Source organism: Haliotis rubra, unplaced genomic scaffold (genome assembly GCF_003918875.1).
Source record: "Haliotis rubra isolate DU_JTF1 unplaced genomic scaffold, ASM391887v1 Scf67, whole genome shotgun sequence".
NCBI lineage: Eukaryota > Metazoa > Mollusca > Gastropoda > Lepetellida > Haliotidae > Haliotis > Haliotis rubra.
In genome coordinates, this window is record NW_025767379.1 from 1,484,415 (window position 1) to 1,504,286 (window position 19,872).

The 19,872-nt window shown below is 42.3% G+C and overlaps 1 protein-coding gene across 1 annotated transcript in view; it reads left to right on the forward strand.

Annotated features, from left to right (window-relative positions):
- LOC124257664 (uncharacterized protein C05D11.1-like) overlaps positions 1-19,872 on the forward strand; it is a 55,528-nt gene that overhangs the window by 13,315 nt on the left and 22,341 nt on the right. The window contains exons 7-16 of the mRNA XM_046691778.1: positions 5,471-5,611; positions 7,381-7,491; positions 8,160-8,251; positions 8,772-8,874; positions 9,636-9,710; positions 10,536-10,646; positions 10,834-10,977; positions 11,140-11,322; positions 12,237-12,339; positions 14,452-14,582. Of these exons, the coding sequence (XP_046547734.1) occupies positions 5,471-5,611; positions 7,381-7,491; positions 8,160-8,251; positions 8,772-8,874; positions 9,636-9,710; positions 10,536-10,646; positions 10,834-10,977; positions 11,140-11,322; positions 12,237-12,339; positions 14,452-14,582 (1,194 nt within the window). The remainder of the gene's footprint in view (positions 1-5,470; positions 5,612-7,380; positions 7,492-8,159; positions 8,252-8,771; positions 8,875-9,635; positions 9,711-10,535; positions 10,647-10,833; positions 10,978-11,139; positions 11,323-12,236; positions 12,340-14,451; positions 14,583-19,872) is intronic.

The following is a 19,872-nucleotide window of genomic DNA, read 5'->3' on the forward strand; positions in this document are numbered from 1 at the left end:
TATATGACACCAAAGAACTCTTTCCATGTCATAGCTGTTTTAAGCAAATTTATGACAAGATTTTCCAAACTCAGTAATGACATTTTAGTTTAAAGTTGAAACATCACAATAAATTTTATGGAATATTCTTGTCCAAACTTCTCTGCTGATGCAATATACCAGTCATACAAACCACAGTAGTTTACATGGAGACATACAAAATATACAAATAACATTTTCTTAAAAGCAAAAGCTGAAATTGGCCTTTTCCATAGAATGACCCATTAAAATATATCATTTTATCTCAGAACAGATTCTATACATAGGAATTAAGATAATACAATCTACAATAAAAGCAGAGAATAGAGAACAAAATAAACATAAATAGATTAAAACTAGAACTAAAACCTTCAATGAAAATAAAGAAGCTGTCCATCATATGTTAGCTAAACAAACACAGGACAAGTCACTAAACAATGTTAATCCATTGTGATCAATGGGTGACGCTTATTTTGAAGAAAAAATATGGTATTTATTCCCTTACTCATTGTGGCTTTCGCGGCCATTTGCGGCACCGATGTTTGTACTTGAAATGTGGCTTTAGTGGCAATTGGTATTTTGCCAATGTGGTTTTCCCGGGCGGACATCTCTCCATGAATTCTCATATATGTGTGTGAATGCATATGTACAATTATGTACTGCAGTATGCAGCAATTACGTGTAGATATTTTCCAGGCAAACTGCATACAACACAACAATTACTACTTCTTCTTGTCATCCATGTTTCATCATATAAGCCCCACACTTGATGCTCAGTTAATGACTTTATTACAAGTACTGATTAGTGGTGACAGCATTCGGATTACTGAGATTATGCAAAATAACTCAATAAAGTTCCCCCCTGAGGGTGACAAGGATATATAGCGATCAGTGGTTTGTATTTGGCATTTCCCATATCTGGAGCAGTTAATCAGTCTGAGATTGGGTTATGAAAGGCTGGATGTGGTGAATGTTTTACTTGTTATATAATATTCACATGGCAGAGGAATGGCCAGTTCAGTTGCAAAACCTTCCATCAAAGCATTAACCAATGATACGTTGATTGATTAATCACTCTTACCATGCACAGTGGATTTGTCAACAGTGTTATATGTAGGTTTACTAAATCAGATGGGAATACACATACAACATCATACTTTGTTCAAAGGATTAGCTGTTAATATGTTGAATTATTGTTCATTGTTGTCTAACTAAATTGAACTTGTAAAGAAGCATGGATATCATGGATGTTGATGTCAGATGTGTTATCTTAGCTGACCAAGGAAACATGACACCAATGTCAAACAGCTGAAACAAACAATCAGTCGAGACATGGGTTATAATATCCCAAAACGCTTTGCATATATCTAAATGTTAGATTCTTACAAAGACATGTGGCATCAGACAAGGTTTTTTTTAAACAGCTTTAGATGTAATGGATATTGTTCCTTTGTGCGGATATTGACAGATATATTCCTTGAACAAGGTCTGCCTGATATTATACTTCTAACCTTTGGGGGCGGTGGGGTAGCCTAATGGTTAATGCTTGTGTTCGTCACACTGAAGACCTGGGTTCGATTCCCCACATGGGTACAATGTGTGAAGCCCGTTTCTGGTGTCCAACACTTGATATTGTTGGAATATTGCTAAAAGTGGTGTTAAACCATACTCACTCTCTCACTCACTCACTCACTCACTCACTAACTCACCTTTTTATTCCTCCAGCATGTAATGCAGGGGGATATAGTCGACACCTCGTCCTTCCGTCCGTCTGTCCGTCCGTAATCATTTTGTTTCCGGAGCATCAAAAACTGTTCAACAAAAATTGGTAGATATTTCAAACAGAACCTAAGTTGGTGCCTTATTTTTCTCGGTTTCAATGGAAACAATTTGGACTTTTGGACTTTGCCTCAAAAGGGAGGGGTGGGCTTCGTTTCCAGAGCATAACTCAAAAACTGTTCAGTATTTTTCTACAAAAATTGGTAGATATATCAAACAGAACCTAAAGTGGTGCCTTTTGCTATTTACTCATTTTTATCCCCCCGGCATGTAATGCGGGGGGATATAGTCGACGCCTCGTCTGTCTGTCCATCCGTCCGTCCGTCCGTAATCATTTTCGTTTCCAGAGCATAACTCAAAAAACGTTAAATATTTTTCAACAAAAATTGCTAGATATATCAAACAGAACCTAAGGTGGTGCCTTTTACTATTTACAGATTTTTGTCATTTTTATTTTTCTCGGTTTCCATGGAAACGTTTTGGACTTAGTCTTGCGGGGGGTGGGGCTTCATTTCCGGAGCATAACTTAAAAAACGTTCAATATTTTTCAACAAAACTTGGTAGATATATCAAACAAATCCTTAAGTGGGGCCTTTTGCTATTTGCAGATTTTTATTTTTCCTGGTTTCCATGGAAACGATTCGGACTTAATCCCAAAAGGGAGGCGTGGGTTTCGTTTCCGGAGCACAACTGGAAAACTTCTTAATATCTCTCAGCAAAACTTGGCAGATGGAAACGATTAGGACTTGGGGCTTCATTTCCAGTGCACAACTCGAAAAGCGTTCAGAATCTTTCAACAGAACTTGGCAGATATATTAGGCAGTTTTGAAATGGTGCCTTTTGCTATTTACAGATTTTTGGCATTTATATTTCTCATGATTTCCATGTAAACAATTTGGACTTACTTGGCAGATATATGAGGCAGATCCCAAAGTGGTGCCTTTTGCTGTTTACAGATTTTTGTCATTTATATTTTTCATGATTTCCATGTAAATGATTTGGACTTAGTCTAAAAAAATCAAGTTGGAATTCAAGCAACTGTCAGGTGATTTGTTCTTTCAAATATGTGGGGGCCGAGGGAATATGTCATCTTCTGATGACTCTTGTTGCCTGTTATTATGATATTTGCATTTTGTTTTAATTCCGTTGCTGTAGCAGGAATGCATTATACTCCAGTGTTTACTGATGAAGCTATCCTTTCTATAAAATTATTTGGCAATAGCAATCAATTGTTCCCAAGTGCTATTATTTTGTTAAACATGTTCAGTAAACGCTGCTACCATAATAACATGATATTCAGGTGTATATTGTCTGATAAAATAACGCTTTTGTTCCATTATTGCACCAAAATTCTTTAAAGTTATCTTATTGTGTATTTTTCAACCGAATCACAAGTAGATTTGTGAAAAATGTGCATACTGTAGATTGCTGGTTTGGTAAAGCTGAGACTGGATGCAGCTGACATTTCGTGTTTGGATTGGATACAGATGGGATTTTTGAAAGTTTGGACTGGGTAATGCTGAGATTTTCCAATGTTTGAACTGGGTAAAGCTGGGTTATTGTAAAGTTTTGATTGGATACCGCTGGGATATTGTAAAGCTTGGACTGGATACTGCTGGGATTTCGTAAAGTTTGGATTGGGTACAGCTAGAATTTCGTAAAGTTTGGATTGGGTACAGCTGAGATCTTGTAAAGTTTGGATTGGATACCGCTGGGATATTGTAAAGCTTGGACTGGATACTGCTGGGATTTCGTAAAGTTTGGATTGGGTACAGCTGGGATATTGTAAAGTTTGGATTGAGTACAGGTGGGATTTTGTATAGTTTGGATTGGGTACAGCTGAGATCTTGTAAAGTTTGGATTGAATACAGCTGGGATATTGTAAAGTTTGGAATGGGCACAGCTGGGATATAGTAAAGTTTGGATTGAGTACAGGTGGGATTTTGTATAGTTTGGATTGGGTACAGCTGAGATCTTGTAAAGTTTGGATTGAATACAGCTGGGATATTGTAAAGTTTGGAATGGGCACAGCTGGGATATAGTAAAGTTTGGATTGAGTACAGCTGGGATATTGTAAAGTTTGGATTGGGTACAGCTGGGATATTGTAAAGTTTGGATTGAGTACAGCTGGGATATAGTAAAGTTTGGATTGAGTACAGCTGGGATATTGTAAAGTTTGGATTGGGTACAGCTGGGATATTGTAAAGTTTGGATTGGGTACAGCTGGGATATTGTAAAGTTTGGATTGAGTACAACTGGGGATATTGTAAAGTTTGGATTGGATACAGCTGGGATATTGTAAAGTTTGGATTGAGTACAGTTGGGATATTGTAAAGTTTGGATTGAGTACAGTTGGGATATTGTAAAGTTTGGATTGGATACAGCTGAGATCTTGTAAAGTTTGGATTGGAAACAGCTGGGATATTGTAAAGTTTGGATTGAGTACAGCTGTGATATTGTAAAGTTTGGATTGGATACAGCTGAGATCTTGTAAAGTTTGGATTGAGTACAGTTGGGATATTGTAAAGTTTGGATTGAGTACAGCTGGGATATTGTAAAGTTTGGATTGAGTACAGTTGGGATATTGTAAAGTTTGGATTGAGTACAGCTGGGATATTGTAAAGCTTGGACTGGATATTGCTGGGATTTCGTGAAGTTTGGATTGAGTACAGCTGGGATATTGTAAAGTTTGGATTGAGTACAGCTGGGATATTGTAAAGTTTGGATTGGATACAGCTGAGATCTTGTAAAGTTTGGATTGAGTACAGTTGGGATATTGTAAAGTTTGGATTAAATACAACTGGGATATGGTAAAGCTTGGACTGGATATTGCTGGGATTTCGTGAAGTTTGGATTGGGTACAGTTAGAAGTTCGTAAAGTTTGGATTGAGTACAGTTGGGATATTGTAAAGTTTGGATTGAGTACAGCTGGGATATTGTAAAGTTTGGATTGAATACCGCTGGGATATTGTAAAGCTTGGATTGGATACAGTTGGGATATTGTAAAGTTTGGATTGGGTACAGCTGGGATATTGTAAAGTTTGGATTGAATACCGCTGGGATATTGTAAAGTTTGGATTGAGTACAGCTGGGATATTGTAAAGTTTGGATTGAATACCGCTGGGATATTGTAAAGCTTGGATTGGATATTGCTGGGATATTGTAAAGCTTGGATTGGGTACAGTTGGGATATTGTAAAGTTTGGATTGAGTACAGCTGGGATATTGTAAAGTTTGGATTGAATACCGCTGGGATATTGTAAAGCTTGGATTGGATATTGCTGGGATATTGTAAAGCTTGGATTGGATATTGCTGGGATATTGTAAAGCTTGGATTGAGTACAGTTGGGATATTGTAAAGTTTGGATTGAGTACAGCTGGGATATTGTAAAGTTTGGATTGAATACCACTGGGATATTGTAAAGCTTGGATTGGATATTGCTGGGATATTGTAAAGCTTGGATTGGATATTGCTGGGATATTGTAAAGCTTGGATTGAGTACAGCTGGGATATTGTAAAGTTTGGATTGAATACCGCTGGGATATTGTAAAGCTTGGATTGGGTACAGTTGGGATATTGTAAAGTTTGGATTGAGTACCGCTGGGATATTGTAAAGCTTGGATTGGAGGTATTGAGTTCAGCTAACAAAAGTTGATGTTTAATGCTGTTGCAGGGATCCAGGCCAGCTTTCACCAGACCATGGCAGAGTGAAGTCCCAAGTCTAGACTCAACAGTACACAGAAACATACCATATCCTTCTGATGAGGAGAAACATGGTATGGTGAGGGTTGCATGGAGAGGACCCAAGGCCAAGGTGAGACAACTAGTGTTCAGCTCTTGACAGCATACATACATTCATGGAGTTACATTATGTGTCAGCAGGTCCACCACAAAATATTACTTAAAGATAATCCTATATCTGGTAAAGGTCATAGATTCCTAGCTTGATTCATCAGAAGACCCAAGGTCAAGGATTGTACACCAACTTGCAGTTTGTAAAATCTTGTACATCCTACTACAAGCACATTTAACAGATCTATCATAACATGTTTTTATATAGTTGACACCTTGTCCATCTGTCCGTCCGTAATCATTTTCGTTTCCAGAGCATAACTCAAAAACTGTTCAATATTTTTCTGCAAAACTTGGTAGATATATCAAACAGAACCCAATGTCTTGCCTTTTACTATTTGCAGATTTTTGGCATCTTTATATTTCTCGGTTTCCATGGAAACATTTCGGACTTAGTCACAAAAGGGAGGGGTTGCCTTTGTTGCCGGAGCACAACTCGAAAACTTTAATATCTTTCAGCAAAACTTGGGAGATATGTGAGGCAGATCTTGAAGTGGTGCCTTTTGCTGTCTGCAGAGTTTTGACATATTTATTTTTCCCGGTTTCCATGGAAACAATTCAGATTTAATCGTAAAAGAAATCAAGCTGGACTTTAATTAACTGTCAGATGATTTGTTCTATCAAAAATGTGGAGGCCGGGGGATATGTCATCTTCTGATGGTTCTTGTTTCAGCTTCCAAATCATCATTTTATTGTTAAATGTGCCCATGTGACAATAAGATAGTCAAAAGATAGTCCATGACGTCAGTTTGATCACATGCCTGTCAGTAGGACACTGTTGTCCATGTCAGTTTGATCACATGCCTGTCAGTAGGACAATGTTGTCCATGTCAGTTTGATCACATGCCTGTCAGTAGGGCACTGTTGTACATGATGTAAGTTTGATCACATGCCTGTCTGTAGGACACTGTTGTCCATGTCAGTTTGATCACATGCCTGTCAGTAGGACACTGTTGTCCATGATGTCAGTTTGATCACATGCTTGTCAGTAGGACACTGTTGTAAGTTCCTCATTTCAGTTTGATCACGTTTGTCAGGACACTGTTGTCCACGATGTCATTTTCATCACATGCTTGTCAGTAGGACACTGTTGTCCATGATGTCAGTTTGATCACATGCCTGTCAGTAGGATACTGTTGTAAGCTCATGTCAGTTTGATCACGTTTGTCAGTAGGACACTGTTGGAAGTTCCTGATGTCAGTTTGATCACATGTTTGTCAGTAGGACACTGTTGTCCATGATGTCAGTTTGATCACATGCTTGTCAGTAGGACACTGTTGTAAGTTCCTCATTTCAGTTTGATCACATGCTTGTCAGTAGGACACTGTTGTCCACGATGTCATTTTGATCACATGCTTGTCAGTAGGACACTGTTGTCCATGATGTCAGTTTGATCACATGCCTGTCAGTAGGATACTGTTGTAAGCTCATGTCAGTTTGATCACATGCTTGTCAGTAGGACACTGTTGGAAGTTCCTGATGTCAGTTTGATCACATGTTTGTCAGTAGGACACTGTTGTCCATGATGTCAGTTTGATCACATGTTTGTCAGTAGGACACTGTTGTCCATGATGTCAGTTTGATCACATGCTTGTCAGTAGGACACTGTTGTCCATGATGTCAGTTTGATCACATGTTTGTCAGTAGGACACTGTTGTAAGTTCATGATGTCAGTTTGATCACATGCTTGTCAGTAGGACACTGTTGTAAGTTCATGATGTCTGTCTCCAGGAGCAGTACAAGATGATGAGTATCGGCGTACTGCTCAACTACCTGTGTGACTCGGCCATTTCTCCACTACAGAGGGAGTTTGTAGAGATACCAGACCCTTACTGCAGCAAGGTAAGGCACAGTTAAATAAATATATCCCTTGTGTTTGTCATGCAATGTTTTTCTTGATTAAATATGCAAGTCACATTACAGACTCATGAATAGTTAAAATTACAGTTAGAGGATATTGAACATGTATTACAGTAACAATTCCTCCAGGTAAATGTTGTTCAGAGTAAATTGTTGTAACTGGTCCCCTGTAGCCATAGGGATGTGATGTCGACAAGCACCTACAGTTCAACACTGCCTGACTGACTAAATGTGTCACTATACCCTGGGAGGATGTGTCAATGCTCACACTATCAACCACTAGCTTGCTCACGATCACATCATACTTATATCTACCGTTTTGATGTTCAGTGTTTGTATGACTGTGAGTACCAGTGGCACAGTAAGAGATTTATCATCCAAAAAATGTTCCACACGAGATATTGCTTGTGTGAGATCATATGATATCTCCTAGGAGACAGTAGATTTTGTACAATGCCCTGACAATGCTAATACGTCATGAATTTGATGACGTCACAATGCTATGACATCGCTGCACTGTAATTCTGTTAAAAACTGTTCCTAGAGCATTAGTTTCAAAGAGTGTTCACCTAAAGTGTGGACTTGGATATCAGCTAATGGACATGTTTGCCTCGGTAGGAAACTGTAATGCCAGAGTGCCATTGTTACAGATATCAGACTCCATGATAGAGAACCGAGAGAGCTGTATCTACCTGATGTTCCAAAACGTGCCTGTCGACAAGCTGGAACACATTGATGGAAAGTAAGAAATAAACCTGGCCCTATCCATTGAAGAAACAAACTTATCAGGAAAGTCAGTATATTTTCTGCAAATCCATTTACTGCTCTTTCCTGATTGGCGTTGGAGTGGAGATATTGTGCTCTGACTCAGATACACCTGGGAACATCTTGCAGTATAATAACTTCTTATAGACCTAATTGCTCAAGGTGAAAAGTCTTGTCAGTCAGTTGCCCACTTGCAAGAGGTCATAATTCTTAATGCCAGTGTATGTGGAACTCACATTCAAGAACATTTTGATAAGTTAGTTATCAGAGGACAGGAGATGGCTTGCTGTCTATTTAACTATGGTTATGGGTGGGTCTGTCATATTTGCCGTGTGTGTAGACTAAACTAAGGTGTTGAAAGGGGTCATGGGTATTTAGCATGTATGTAAATGAAACTAAGGTGATTGTAGGATCCAGGGGTGTTTATTGTGTTAGAATCGAGATATGATGTACTGAAACATGGATACTGCTGATATTGTGACTTGTGAAATGACCAGGTTGAAGGACGTGCTGCGGAAGCTGGGATCAGGAGAGGAAAAGATTGATATGAAGAGACTGCAGAGTCTCGTCCACAGGAGTGTGTTGGAGTCTCTCAATAACGTGAGTAGCACAGGTACAATCAGATGGGGGGATCTACCTTTCATGTTAAGATGGCCCTTGATAAGATTTGTGCTCCCACGCCACATTCCTTTTTAAAAATCCTGAGTGTGTGCCTCTTGAATGTATCTGTCACCAGATAACTACCTGTCAAACACGATACCTCTAAAGTTTATTTACCATACTACATCACTAATTACTTTGTGCAAATTCCAAAAGTCAACCATGGTTGTAAGGAAGAGAGTTTTATGGATTTCAACTTCTTTATTATGATTAACACAACGTTTCGGAGTATATCCTTGCTCCTTCATCGGGTGAATGATGGTATGAAGTAGAGATCATATGCATGGTATGAAACTCATGTATGTACATGTAAGAACTACAGAAGTAATAACACAACAAAGATGGAGGCTAAACAATGGAAGCCAACAGTTAACTGGCGTAGATGGGTGATTGGCAAATGACAAATAGAAGCCAACACGTAACAGTTATTTAGTGCTGAATAATAATGGCAGCTTATGATCTGCAGCTGTATTATTCCCAGAAACCAGTCAAGTGATAGAGTGATGAGGTACACAGAAATTATTAGCCATTTGTCTTCCCTTACAATGTCATTTTTAAGAGACGACTTTGTTTAATCCAGATATGTTCCTGCAGGTATTAGTGTTATCTGGCCGCTGAACTATGGTCTCCAGAAATAACACTTCGATATTTAAATGCAAGATGAAATCCTTGGAAACTAACTGCCCACTGGTGTTGTTCAGGTGGAGGATCAGCCCCACGACACGATGGCGTTCATCCTCATCGGGGACTTCCTGTATGGAGACAACAAGGATGATGTAAGTATAGGCTGTGAGATCCAAACTTTTTCCAACTCTGCTGATCATTGTCCAGTCCCCGTTATCTATGGACCGTAGTGACAAAGCTGAAATACTGTTGAGTGCTCATCATTAATAGTATTCCCCATCTCACGTCATCTCCAGTAAACAGGGACTAATAAGTGAATTAGTGTGAAATCGAACCCAGGATTTAGTCAATGCTTGTTGTGGTAAATGATCAAGATATTTGCCAATATTTGACCAGTATTTCAGTCACAGAGTGGCAATGAAAGAGGGATTATTTTCTTGCAAATTGGCAGCCTTAGTAAAATATATATAAGTTCGTACTAAGTCAGATTTTGTACTCATGAGGATTCACATTAGAATTGGTCAACAGCAACCCTCGCTTGTTGTAAGAGGCGACTATAAGGATCAGGTGGTCAGGTTTGCTGACTATTTAACCCATGTCATCGTACCCCAGTTGTGTTGACCAGTGCTCATGTTGTTGATCACTGGATTGTCTGGTCCAGACTTGATTATTTACAGACCACAGCCAGCATTAAACATCAAACAAACAACAAATGTGTTCTGTAGACAGACTTGACAGTTATGTATGATGATCAGTACACTTCTACAGACACTGTCTCCGTGTCACTCATACCTCCATTCATAATGTGGAAGGATATCCACGACACACAGTGGAGTTGGCATGGTGTTTCTATCAGTCACTGGCTTGTCTGGTCCAGATATAGATCCACCAGGATATAACTATAATGCTGACTGTAGTGTACAACACACTGGTACACTATGGAGTAAGGTGATGTGTAGGTTGTGTTGCTGCTCCAGCTGGACATACGAGTCAACTCCATCAACAACTACAAGAAGATGAAGGACGAGACGGAGGACTTCTGGGTAGAACTGCTCAACACCTACTTTGTGGACAAACCCACAGTCACAGTGAGTATATCCCACTTAGCTTTACATTATCTGGCTGAAAATCAAGTGAGCTTTTGTTATGTCATGTGAGATCTGCTAGCCTTAGGACTTCAATATCTGTTTCTTGGGCCCATAATACATTATACTGCCTTCATGACTGATCGATTATTGGTTATTGTGTGGTGTTATAGAGGTTTCTGTCTGTCAGGTGGTGGGTACGCCCAGCAAGTCCCTGATGGAAGACATGGGGAAGACGGAGAAGGAGAGAGTGGCTGCCCAGAGGAAGAAGCTGGGAGAAGATGGCTTGTCTAATCTGGCGAAGCTATTGGAGAAGGCCACGAAGGAAAATGAGGTAATAATAGAAAGGGATAACAGTGGTATGTGTCTGTGTATGATGCTCAGGTTCCTTGTAGATTCAGCAATTATTCAGCAATTATACCATAGTTAGGTCAGGGGAAACATAATCTTCCCCAGAAATCTGTCTGTAAACCTGATTGTTGTTTCTCCATGACAGATTGAACCTCCTGAGGATCTGTTGACGAGTGTAACTGTTCCCGATGTTGGCAGTATACAGTTCCATCCCCTAATTCCTGCTGCAAACCTCAGTAAGGAGGCAGCAAACAAGATTCCTGAGTTTCCATTGGCTGAAATTCCGTTTACGTTCCAGCTTGATCACATTCACACAAATTTTGTCCAGGTAATGCTCAATCTTATATCAGTTTAGTTTGTGCTCTGTCAGTTTCTTTTTTGTGGGCTCTTGGTAGAGATGAACATTATGCCTTACTCATTTTAGCTATGTGGGTGCTGTTGTACAGAGCGACCTTAGTGCTAAGGTGATTGTAACTCCCATACCTTAACATAGACTTATGATTGTCTTAGCACTAAGGTTGTTTTGTACAACTACCCCCTGTATGCAGATGAACAAAAGAACCCTGGGTGCTGTTGTACAGGATAAGGTCAAAAGGGACGCATGACAAAAGGGCCCCAAAACGGAAAAGTCAAAAAGTCCGCAAGAAAGTCAAATGGGCCGCAAACCCCTAGTCAAAAGGGCTGGAACAAAAAGTCAAAAGGGACGCATCAAAAAGTCAAAAGGGCCTCAGACCCATAGTCTAAAGGGCCCCATATAAACACATGAATCATCAAAGATGACCAATCCCCCCAGCCCCCACATATTTGAAAAAAAACAAATCATCTGACAGAACTTTTCTTAAAGTCCAAATCGTTTCCATGGAAATCATGAAAAATATAAATGCCCAAAATCTGCAAACAGCAAAAGGTCTCTGTTTGATATGTCTGCCAAGGTTTTCAAGTTGTGCTCCGGAAATGAAGCCCACCCCTCCCTTTTGAGACTAAGTCCCAATTGTTTCCATAGTAACTGGGCTAAAATAAAAATGCCAAAAATCTGTAAATAGCAAGAGGCACCGCTTAAGGTTCTGTTTGATACATCTACCAATATGTGTTGAAAAATATTGAACGGTTGTAGTATTATGTTCCAGAAACAAAATGATTACAGACGGACAGACAGACGGATGAGGTGTCAACTATATATATGATCTGTTTGTTTATATTATTTTCATCAACAAAACCAAACTAGAATTGTCTTTTGTTCAGATTGTAGCCTTACTGGATTCAAGCAACCTACCGCAGAAACTCAAGTATTACCTCCCTTTGTTCTGTGAAGTCCTGTTGGAGAGCCCAATCCTGCGAGATGGAAGTGAGTGCATTAATTCAGATTAAAATCAGCTCCTACCAGTTGGGTTGCTTGTTTTATGGTCACACTCTGGCACAAACAAATGAGTGACATCCCCAGCTGTGTACAGTGGCATATAGTCAGCCCTTTCTATTCCATCCAGTGAGTCACCTTGAACCACAAACATAGGTAATGACTTCTAGCATGAAACTTCCTTTATTATACATATTATGTCTCATTTCACAAGCTAGAGACAGAAACATCCTCAGTGTGGGGTTTGGTGTACGAGGTGGCAAGATCTAACTTGTGTGTTTCTGTCTACAGAGCTGGTGTCCCATGAGGAGGTGATTGCCCAGCTAGAGGCCGACACGTTGTCCTCCAGTGTGGGTCTCGGTGTACGCGGTGGCAAGATCTAACTTGTGTGTTTCTGTCTACAGAGCTGGTGTCCCATGAGGAGGTGATTGCCCAGCTAGAGGCCGACACGTTGTCCTCCAGTGTGGGTCTCGGTGTACGCGGTGGCAAGATCTAACTTGTGTGTTTCTGTCTACAGAGCTGGTGTCCCATGAGGAGGTGATTGCCCAGCTAGAGGCCGCACACGCTGTCCCTCCAGTGTGGGTCTCGTGTACGCTGTGGCAAGATCTAACTTGTGTGTTTCTGTCTACAGAGCTGGTGTCCCATGAGGAGGTGATTGCCCAGCTAGAGGCCGACACGTTGTCCTCCAGTGTGGGTCTCGGTGTACGAGGTGGCAAGTTCTAACTGGTGTGTTTCTGTCTACAGAGCTGGTGTCCCATGAGGAGGTGATTGCCCAGCTAGAGGCCGACACGTTGTCCTCCAGTGTGGGTCTCGGTGTACGCGGTGGCAAGTTCTAACTGGTGTGTTTCTGTCTACAGAGCTGGTGTCCCATGAGGAGGTGATTGCCCAGCTAGAGTCCGACACGTTGTCCTCCAGTGTGGGTCTCGGCACGCTGTGGCAAGTTCTAACTGGTGTGTTTCTGTCTACAGAGCTGGTGTCCCATGAGGAGGTGATTGCCCAGCTAGAGTCCGACACGTTGTCCTCCAGTGTGGGTCTCGGTGTACGCAGGTGGCAAGTTCTAACTGGTGTGTTTCTGTCTACAGAGCTGGTGTCCCATGAGGAGGTGATTGCCCAGCTAGAGTCCGACACGTTGTCCTCCAGTGTGGGTCTCGGTGTACGCGGTGGCAAGTTCTAACTGGTGTGTTTCTGTCTACAGAGCTGGTGTCCCATGAGGAGGTGATTGCCCAGCTAGAGTCCGGCCACGCTGTCCTCCAGTGTGGGTCTCGTGTACGCCGTGGCAAGATCTAACTGGTGTGTTTCTGTCTACAGAGCTGGTGTCCCATGAGGAGGTGATTGCCCAGCTAGAGTCCGACACGTTGTCCTCCAGTGTGGGTCTCGGTGTACGAGGTGGCAAGATCTAACTGGTGTGTTTCTGTCTACAGAGCTGGTGTCCCATGAGGAGGTGATTGCCCAGCTAGAGGCCGGCACGCTGTCCCTCCAGTGTGGGTCTCGTGTACGCCGGTGGCAAGTTCTAACTGGTGTGTTTCTGTCTACAGAGCTGGTGTCCCATGAGGAGGTGATTGCCCAGCTAGAGGCCGGCACGCTGTCCTCCAGTGTGGGTCTCGCACGCTGTGGCAAGTTCTAACTGGTGTGTTTCTGTCTACAGAGCTGGTGTCCCATGAGGAGGTGATTGCCCAGCTAGAGGCCGTACACGCTGTCCCTCCAGTGTGGGTCTCGTGTACGCTGTGGCAAGATCTAACTTGTGTGTTTCTGTCTACAGAGCTGGTGTCCCATGAGGAGGTGATTGCCCAGCTAGAGGCCGCCGGCCACGCTTGTCCTCCAGTGTGGGTCTCGGTGTACGCGGTGGCAAGATCTAACTTGTGTGTTTCTGTCTACAGAGCTGGTGTCCCATGAGGAGGTGATTGCCCAGCTAGAGGCCGACACGTTGTCCTCCAGTGTGGGTCTCGGTGTACGCGGTGGCAAGATCTAACTTGTGTGTTTCTGTCTACAGAGCTGGTGTCCCATGAGGAGGTGATTGCCCAGCTAGAGGCCGACACGTTGTCCTCCAGTGTGGGTCTCGGTGTACGCGGTGGCAAGATCTAACTTGTGTGTTTCTGTCTACAGAGCTGGTGTCCCATGAGGAGGTGATTGCCCAGCTAGAGGCCGACACGTTGTCCTCCAGTGTGGGTCTCGGTGTACGAGGTGGCAACTTCTCCTGTGGCTCGTTTCCTCAGGTGGCAAGTGTAGAGTTGAAGGTAAGGCAGGGGAAGGTTTCCTCAGGTGGCAAGTGTAGAGTTGAAGGTAAGGCAGGGGAAGGTTTCCTCAGGTGGCAAGTGTAGAGTTGAAGGTAAGGCAGGGGAAGGAAGCAGTGAATAGACCTCAGGTGAGGCCATCATACATTCAGTCACTGTCCTCTACCTGCTTCCTACATTGAACTTGACTGATGTATGTAGTAGAAGGTGCTGACATGTAAACATCTTAAATCAGTAGTCCTCTCTTTCATAAGACTGAGACACTTGAATCATGGATGAGGGGAGTTAGGATCTACAGATGCCAGGAGTCATTCTAAAAGGAAATACGTAAGAATGTATGGTATACAAATTGTCTGGTATATATTACATGGAGGAAGTGAAGTCTTGGTATGACCTGGCTGCAAGAGTTGTGTTGTGTACATGTTGTGTTGTGTACGTGTTGTGTTGCTGTGTGTGTCAGGTGGAGGAAGACAAGTACACTAGTACTCCATAGCTGAAGAAGTTGTATGGTGTACATTGTCTGTGTCAGGTAGAGGAAGACAAGTTGTATGGTGTACATTGTCTGTGTCAGATAGAGGAAGACAAGTACACTGGTACTCCATAGCTGAAGAAGTTGTATGGTGTACATTGTCTGTGTCAGGTGGAGGAAGACAAGTTGTATGGTGTACATTGTCTGTGTCAGGTAGAGGAAGACAAGTTGTATGGTGTACATTGTCTGTGTCAGGTGGAGGAAGACAGGTTGTATGGTGTACATTGTCTGTGTCAGGTAGAGGAAGACAAGTTGTATGGTGTACATTGTCTGTGTCAGGTGGAGGAAGACAAGTTGTATGGTGTACATTGTCTGTGTCAGGTGGAGGAAGACAGGTTGTATGGTGTACATTGTCTGTGTCAGGTAGAGGAAGACAAGTTGTATGGTGTACATTGTCTGTGTCAGGTGGAGGAAGACAAGTTGTATGGTGTACATTGTCTGTGTCAGGTAGAGGAAGACAAGTTGTATGGTGTACATTGTCTGTGTCAGGTGGAGGAAGACAAGTTGTATGGTGTACATTGTCTGTGTCAGGTAGAGGAAGACAAGTTGTATGGTGTACATTGTCTGTGTCAGGTGGAGGAAGACAAGTTGTATGGTGTACATTGTCTGTGTCAGGTGGAGGAAGACAAGTTGTATGGTGTACATTGTCTGTGTCAGGTAGAGAAAGACAAGTTGTATGGTGTACATTGTCTGTGTCAGGTAGAGGAAGACAAGTTGTATGGTGTACATTGTCTGTGTCAGGTGGAGGAAGACAAGTTGTATGGTGTACATTGTCTGTGTCAGGTAGAGGAAGACAAGTTGTATGGTGTACATTGTCTGTGTCAGGTGGAGGAAGACAAGTTGTATGGTGTACATTGTCTGTGTCAGAGGAAGACAAGTTGTATGGTGTACATTGTCTGTGTCAGGTAGAGGAAGACAAGTTGTATGGTGTATATTGTCTGTGTCAGGTGGAGGAAGACAAGTTGTATGGTGTACATTGTCTGTGTCAGGTGGAGGAAGACAAGTTGTATGGTGTACATTGTCTGTGTCAGGTAGAGGAAGACAGGTTGTATGGTGTACATTGTCTGTGTCAGGTGGAGGAAGACAAGTACACTGGTACTCCATAGCTGAAGAAGTTGTATGGTGTACATTGTCTGTGTCAGGTAGAGGAAGACAAGTTGTATGGTGTACATTGTCTGTGTCAGGTAGAGGAAGACAGGTTGTATGGTGTACATTGTCTGTGTCAGGTAGAGGAAGACAAGTGTTGTATGGAGGAAACAAGTGTATGGTGTACATTGTCTGTGTCAGGTAGAGGAAGACAAGTTGTATGGTGTACATTGTCTGTGTCAGGTAGAGGAAGACAAGTTGTATGGTGTACATTGTCTGTGTCAGGTGGAGGAAGACAAGTACACTGTATGGTGTACATTGTCTGTGTCAGGTGGAGGAAACAAGTACACTGGTACTCCATAGCTGAAGAAGTTGTATGGTGTACATTGTCTGTGTCAGGTAGAGGAAGACAAGTTGTATGGTGTACATTGTCTGTGTCAGGTGGAGGAAGACAAGTACACTGGTACTCCATAGCTGAAGAAGTTGTATGGTGTACATTGTCTGTGTCAGGTAGAGGGAAGACAGGTTGTATGGTGTACATTGTCTGTGTCAGGTAGAGGAAGACAAGTACACTGGTACTCCATAGCTGAAGAAGTTGTATGGTGTACATTGTCTGTGTCAGGTAGAGGAAGACAGGTTGTATGGTGTACATTGTCTGTGTCAGGTAGAGGAAGACAAGTTGTATGGTGTACATTGTCTGTGTCAGGTAGAGGAAGACAAGTTGTATGGTGTACATTGTCTGTGTCAGGTAGAGGAAGACAAGTTGTATGGTGTACATTGTCTGTGTCAGGTAGAGGAAGACAAGTTGTATGGTGTACATTGTCTGTGTCAGGTAGAGGAAGACAAGTTGTATGGTGTACATTGTCTGTGTCAGGTGGAGGAAGACAAGTACACTGGTACTCCATAGCTGAAGAAAGTTGTATGGTGTACATTGTCTGTGTCAGGTAGAGGAAGACAGGTTGTATGGTGTACATTGTCTGTGTCAGGTAGAGGAAGACAAGTTGTATGGTGTACATTGTCTGTGTCAGGTAGAGGAAGACAAGTTGTATGGTGTACATTGTCTGTGTCAGGTAGAGGAAGACAAGTTGTATGGTGTACATTGTCTGTGTCAGGTGGAGGAAGACAAGTACACTGGTACTCATAGCTGAAGAAGTTGTATGGTGTACATTGTCTGTGTCAGGTAGAGGAAGACAGGTTGTATGGTGTACATTGTCTGTGTCATCAGGTAGAGGAAGACAAGTTGTATGGTGTACATTGTCTGTGTCAGGTGGAGGAAGACAAGTTGTATGGTGTACATTGTCTGTGTCAGGTAGAGGGAAGACAAGTTGTATGGTGTACATTGTCTGTGTCAGGTGGAGGAAGACAAGTACACTGGTACTCCATAGCTGAAGAAGTTGTATGGTGTACATTGTCTGTGTCAGGTGGAGGAAAACAAGTACACTGGTACTCCATAGCTGAAGAAGTTGTATGGTGTACATTGTCTGTGTCAGGTAGAGGAAGACAAGTTGTATGGTGTACATTGTCTGTGTCAGGTGGAGGAAGACAAGTACACTGTGTACATTGTAGCCAGCTGAAGAAGTTGTATGGTGTACATTGTCTGTGTCAGGTAGAGGAAGACAGGTTGTATGGTGTACATTGTCTGTGTCAGGTAGAGGAAGACAAGTACACTGGTACTCCATAGCTGAAGAAGTTGTATGGTGTACATTGTCTGTGTCAGGTAGAGGAAGACAGGTTGTATGGTGTACATTGTCTGTGTCAGGTAGAGGAAGACAAGTTGTATGGTGTACATTGTCTGTGTCAGGTAGAGGAAGACAAGTTGTATGGTGTACATTGTCTGTGTCAGGTAGAGGAAGACAAGTTGTATGGTGTACATTGTCTGTGTCAGGTAGAGGAAGACAAGTTGTATGGTGTACATTGTCTGTGTCAGGGGCGGAGGAAGGTAGGTAGGGAAGACAAGTTGTATGGTGTACATTGTCTGTGTCAGGTGGAGGAAGACAAGTACACTGGTACTCCATAGCTGAAGAAGTTGTATGGTGTACATTGTCTGTGTCAGGTAGAGGAAGACAGGTTGTATGGTGTACATTGTCTGTGTCAGGTAGAGGAAGACAAGTTGTATGGTGTACATTGTCTGTGTCAGGTAGAGGAAGACAAGTTGTATGGTGTACATTGTCTGTGTCAGGTAGAGGAAGACAAGTTGTATGGTGTACATTGTCTGTGTCAGGTGGAGGAAGACAAGTACACTGGTACCCATAGCTGAAGAAGTTGTATGGTGTACATTGTCTGTGTCAGGTAGAGGAAGACAGGTTGTATGGTGTACATTGTCTGTGTGTAGGTAGAGAGAAGACAAGTTGTATGGTGTACATTGTCTGTGTCAGGTGGAGGAAGACAAGTTGTATGGTGTACATTGTCTGTGTCAGGTAGAGGAAGACAAGACAAGTTGTATGGTGTACATTGTCTGTGTCAGGTGGAGGAAGACAAGTACACTGGTACTCCATAGCTGAAGAAGTTGTATGGTGTACATTGTCTGTGTCAGGTAGAGGAAGACAGGTTGTATGGTGTACATTGTCTGTGTCAGGTAGAGGAAGACAAGTACACTGGTACTCATAGCTGAAGAAGTTGTATGGTGTACATTGTCTGTGTCAGGTAGAGGAAGACAGGTTGTATGGTGTACATTGTCTGTGTCAGGTAGAGGAAGACAAGTTGTATGGTGTACATTGTCTGTGTCAGGTAGAGGAAGACAAGTTGTATGGTGTACATTGTCTGTGTCAGGTAGAGGAAGACAAGTTGTATGGTGTACATTGTCTGTGTCAGGTGGAGGAAGACAAGTACACTGGTACTCCATAGCTGAAGAAGTTGTATGGTGTACATTGTCTGTGTCAGGTAGAGGAAGACAGGTTGTATGGTGCACATTGTCTGTGTCAGGTAGAGGAAGACAAGTTGTATGGTGTACATTGTCTGTGTCAGGTAGAGGAAGACAAGTTGTATGGTGTACATTGTCTGTGTCAGGTAGAGGAAGACAAGTTGTATGGTGTACATTGTCTGTGTCAGGTGGAGGAAGACAAGCACACTGGTACTCCATAGCTGAAGAAGTTGTATGGTGCACATTGTCTGTGTCAGGTAGAGGAAGACAGGTTGTATGGTGTACATTGTCTGTGTCAGGTAGAGGAAGACAAGTTGTATGGTGTACATTGTCTGTGTCAGGTGGAGGAAGACAAGTACACTGGTACTCATCATAGCTGAAGGAAGTTGTATGGTGTACATTGTCTGTGTCAGGTGGAGAAGACAAGTACACTGGTACCCATAGCTGAAGAAGTTGTATGGTGTACATTGTCTGTGTCAGGTGGAGGAAGACAAGTACACTGGTACAGGTCATAGCTGAAGAAGTTGTATGGTGTACATTGTCTGTGTCAGGTAGAGGGAAGACAGGTTGTATGGTGTACATTGTCTGTGTCAGGTAGAGGGAAGACAAGTTGTATGGTGTACATTGTCTGTGTCAGGTGGAGGAAGACAAGTTGTATGGTGTACATTGTCTGTGTCAGGTGAGAGGAAGACAAGTTGTATGGTGTACATTGTCTGTGTCAGGTAGAGAGGAAGACAAGTTGTATGGTGTACATTGTCCGTGTCAGGTAGAGGAAGACAAGTTGTATGGTGTACATTGTCTGTGTCAGGTAGAGGAAG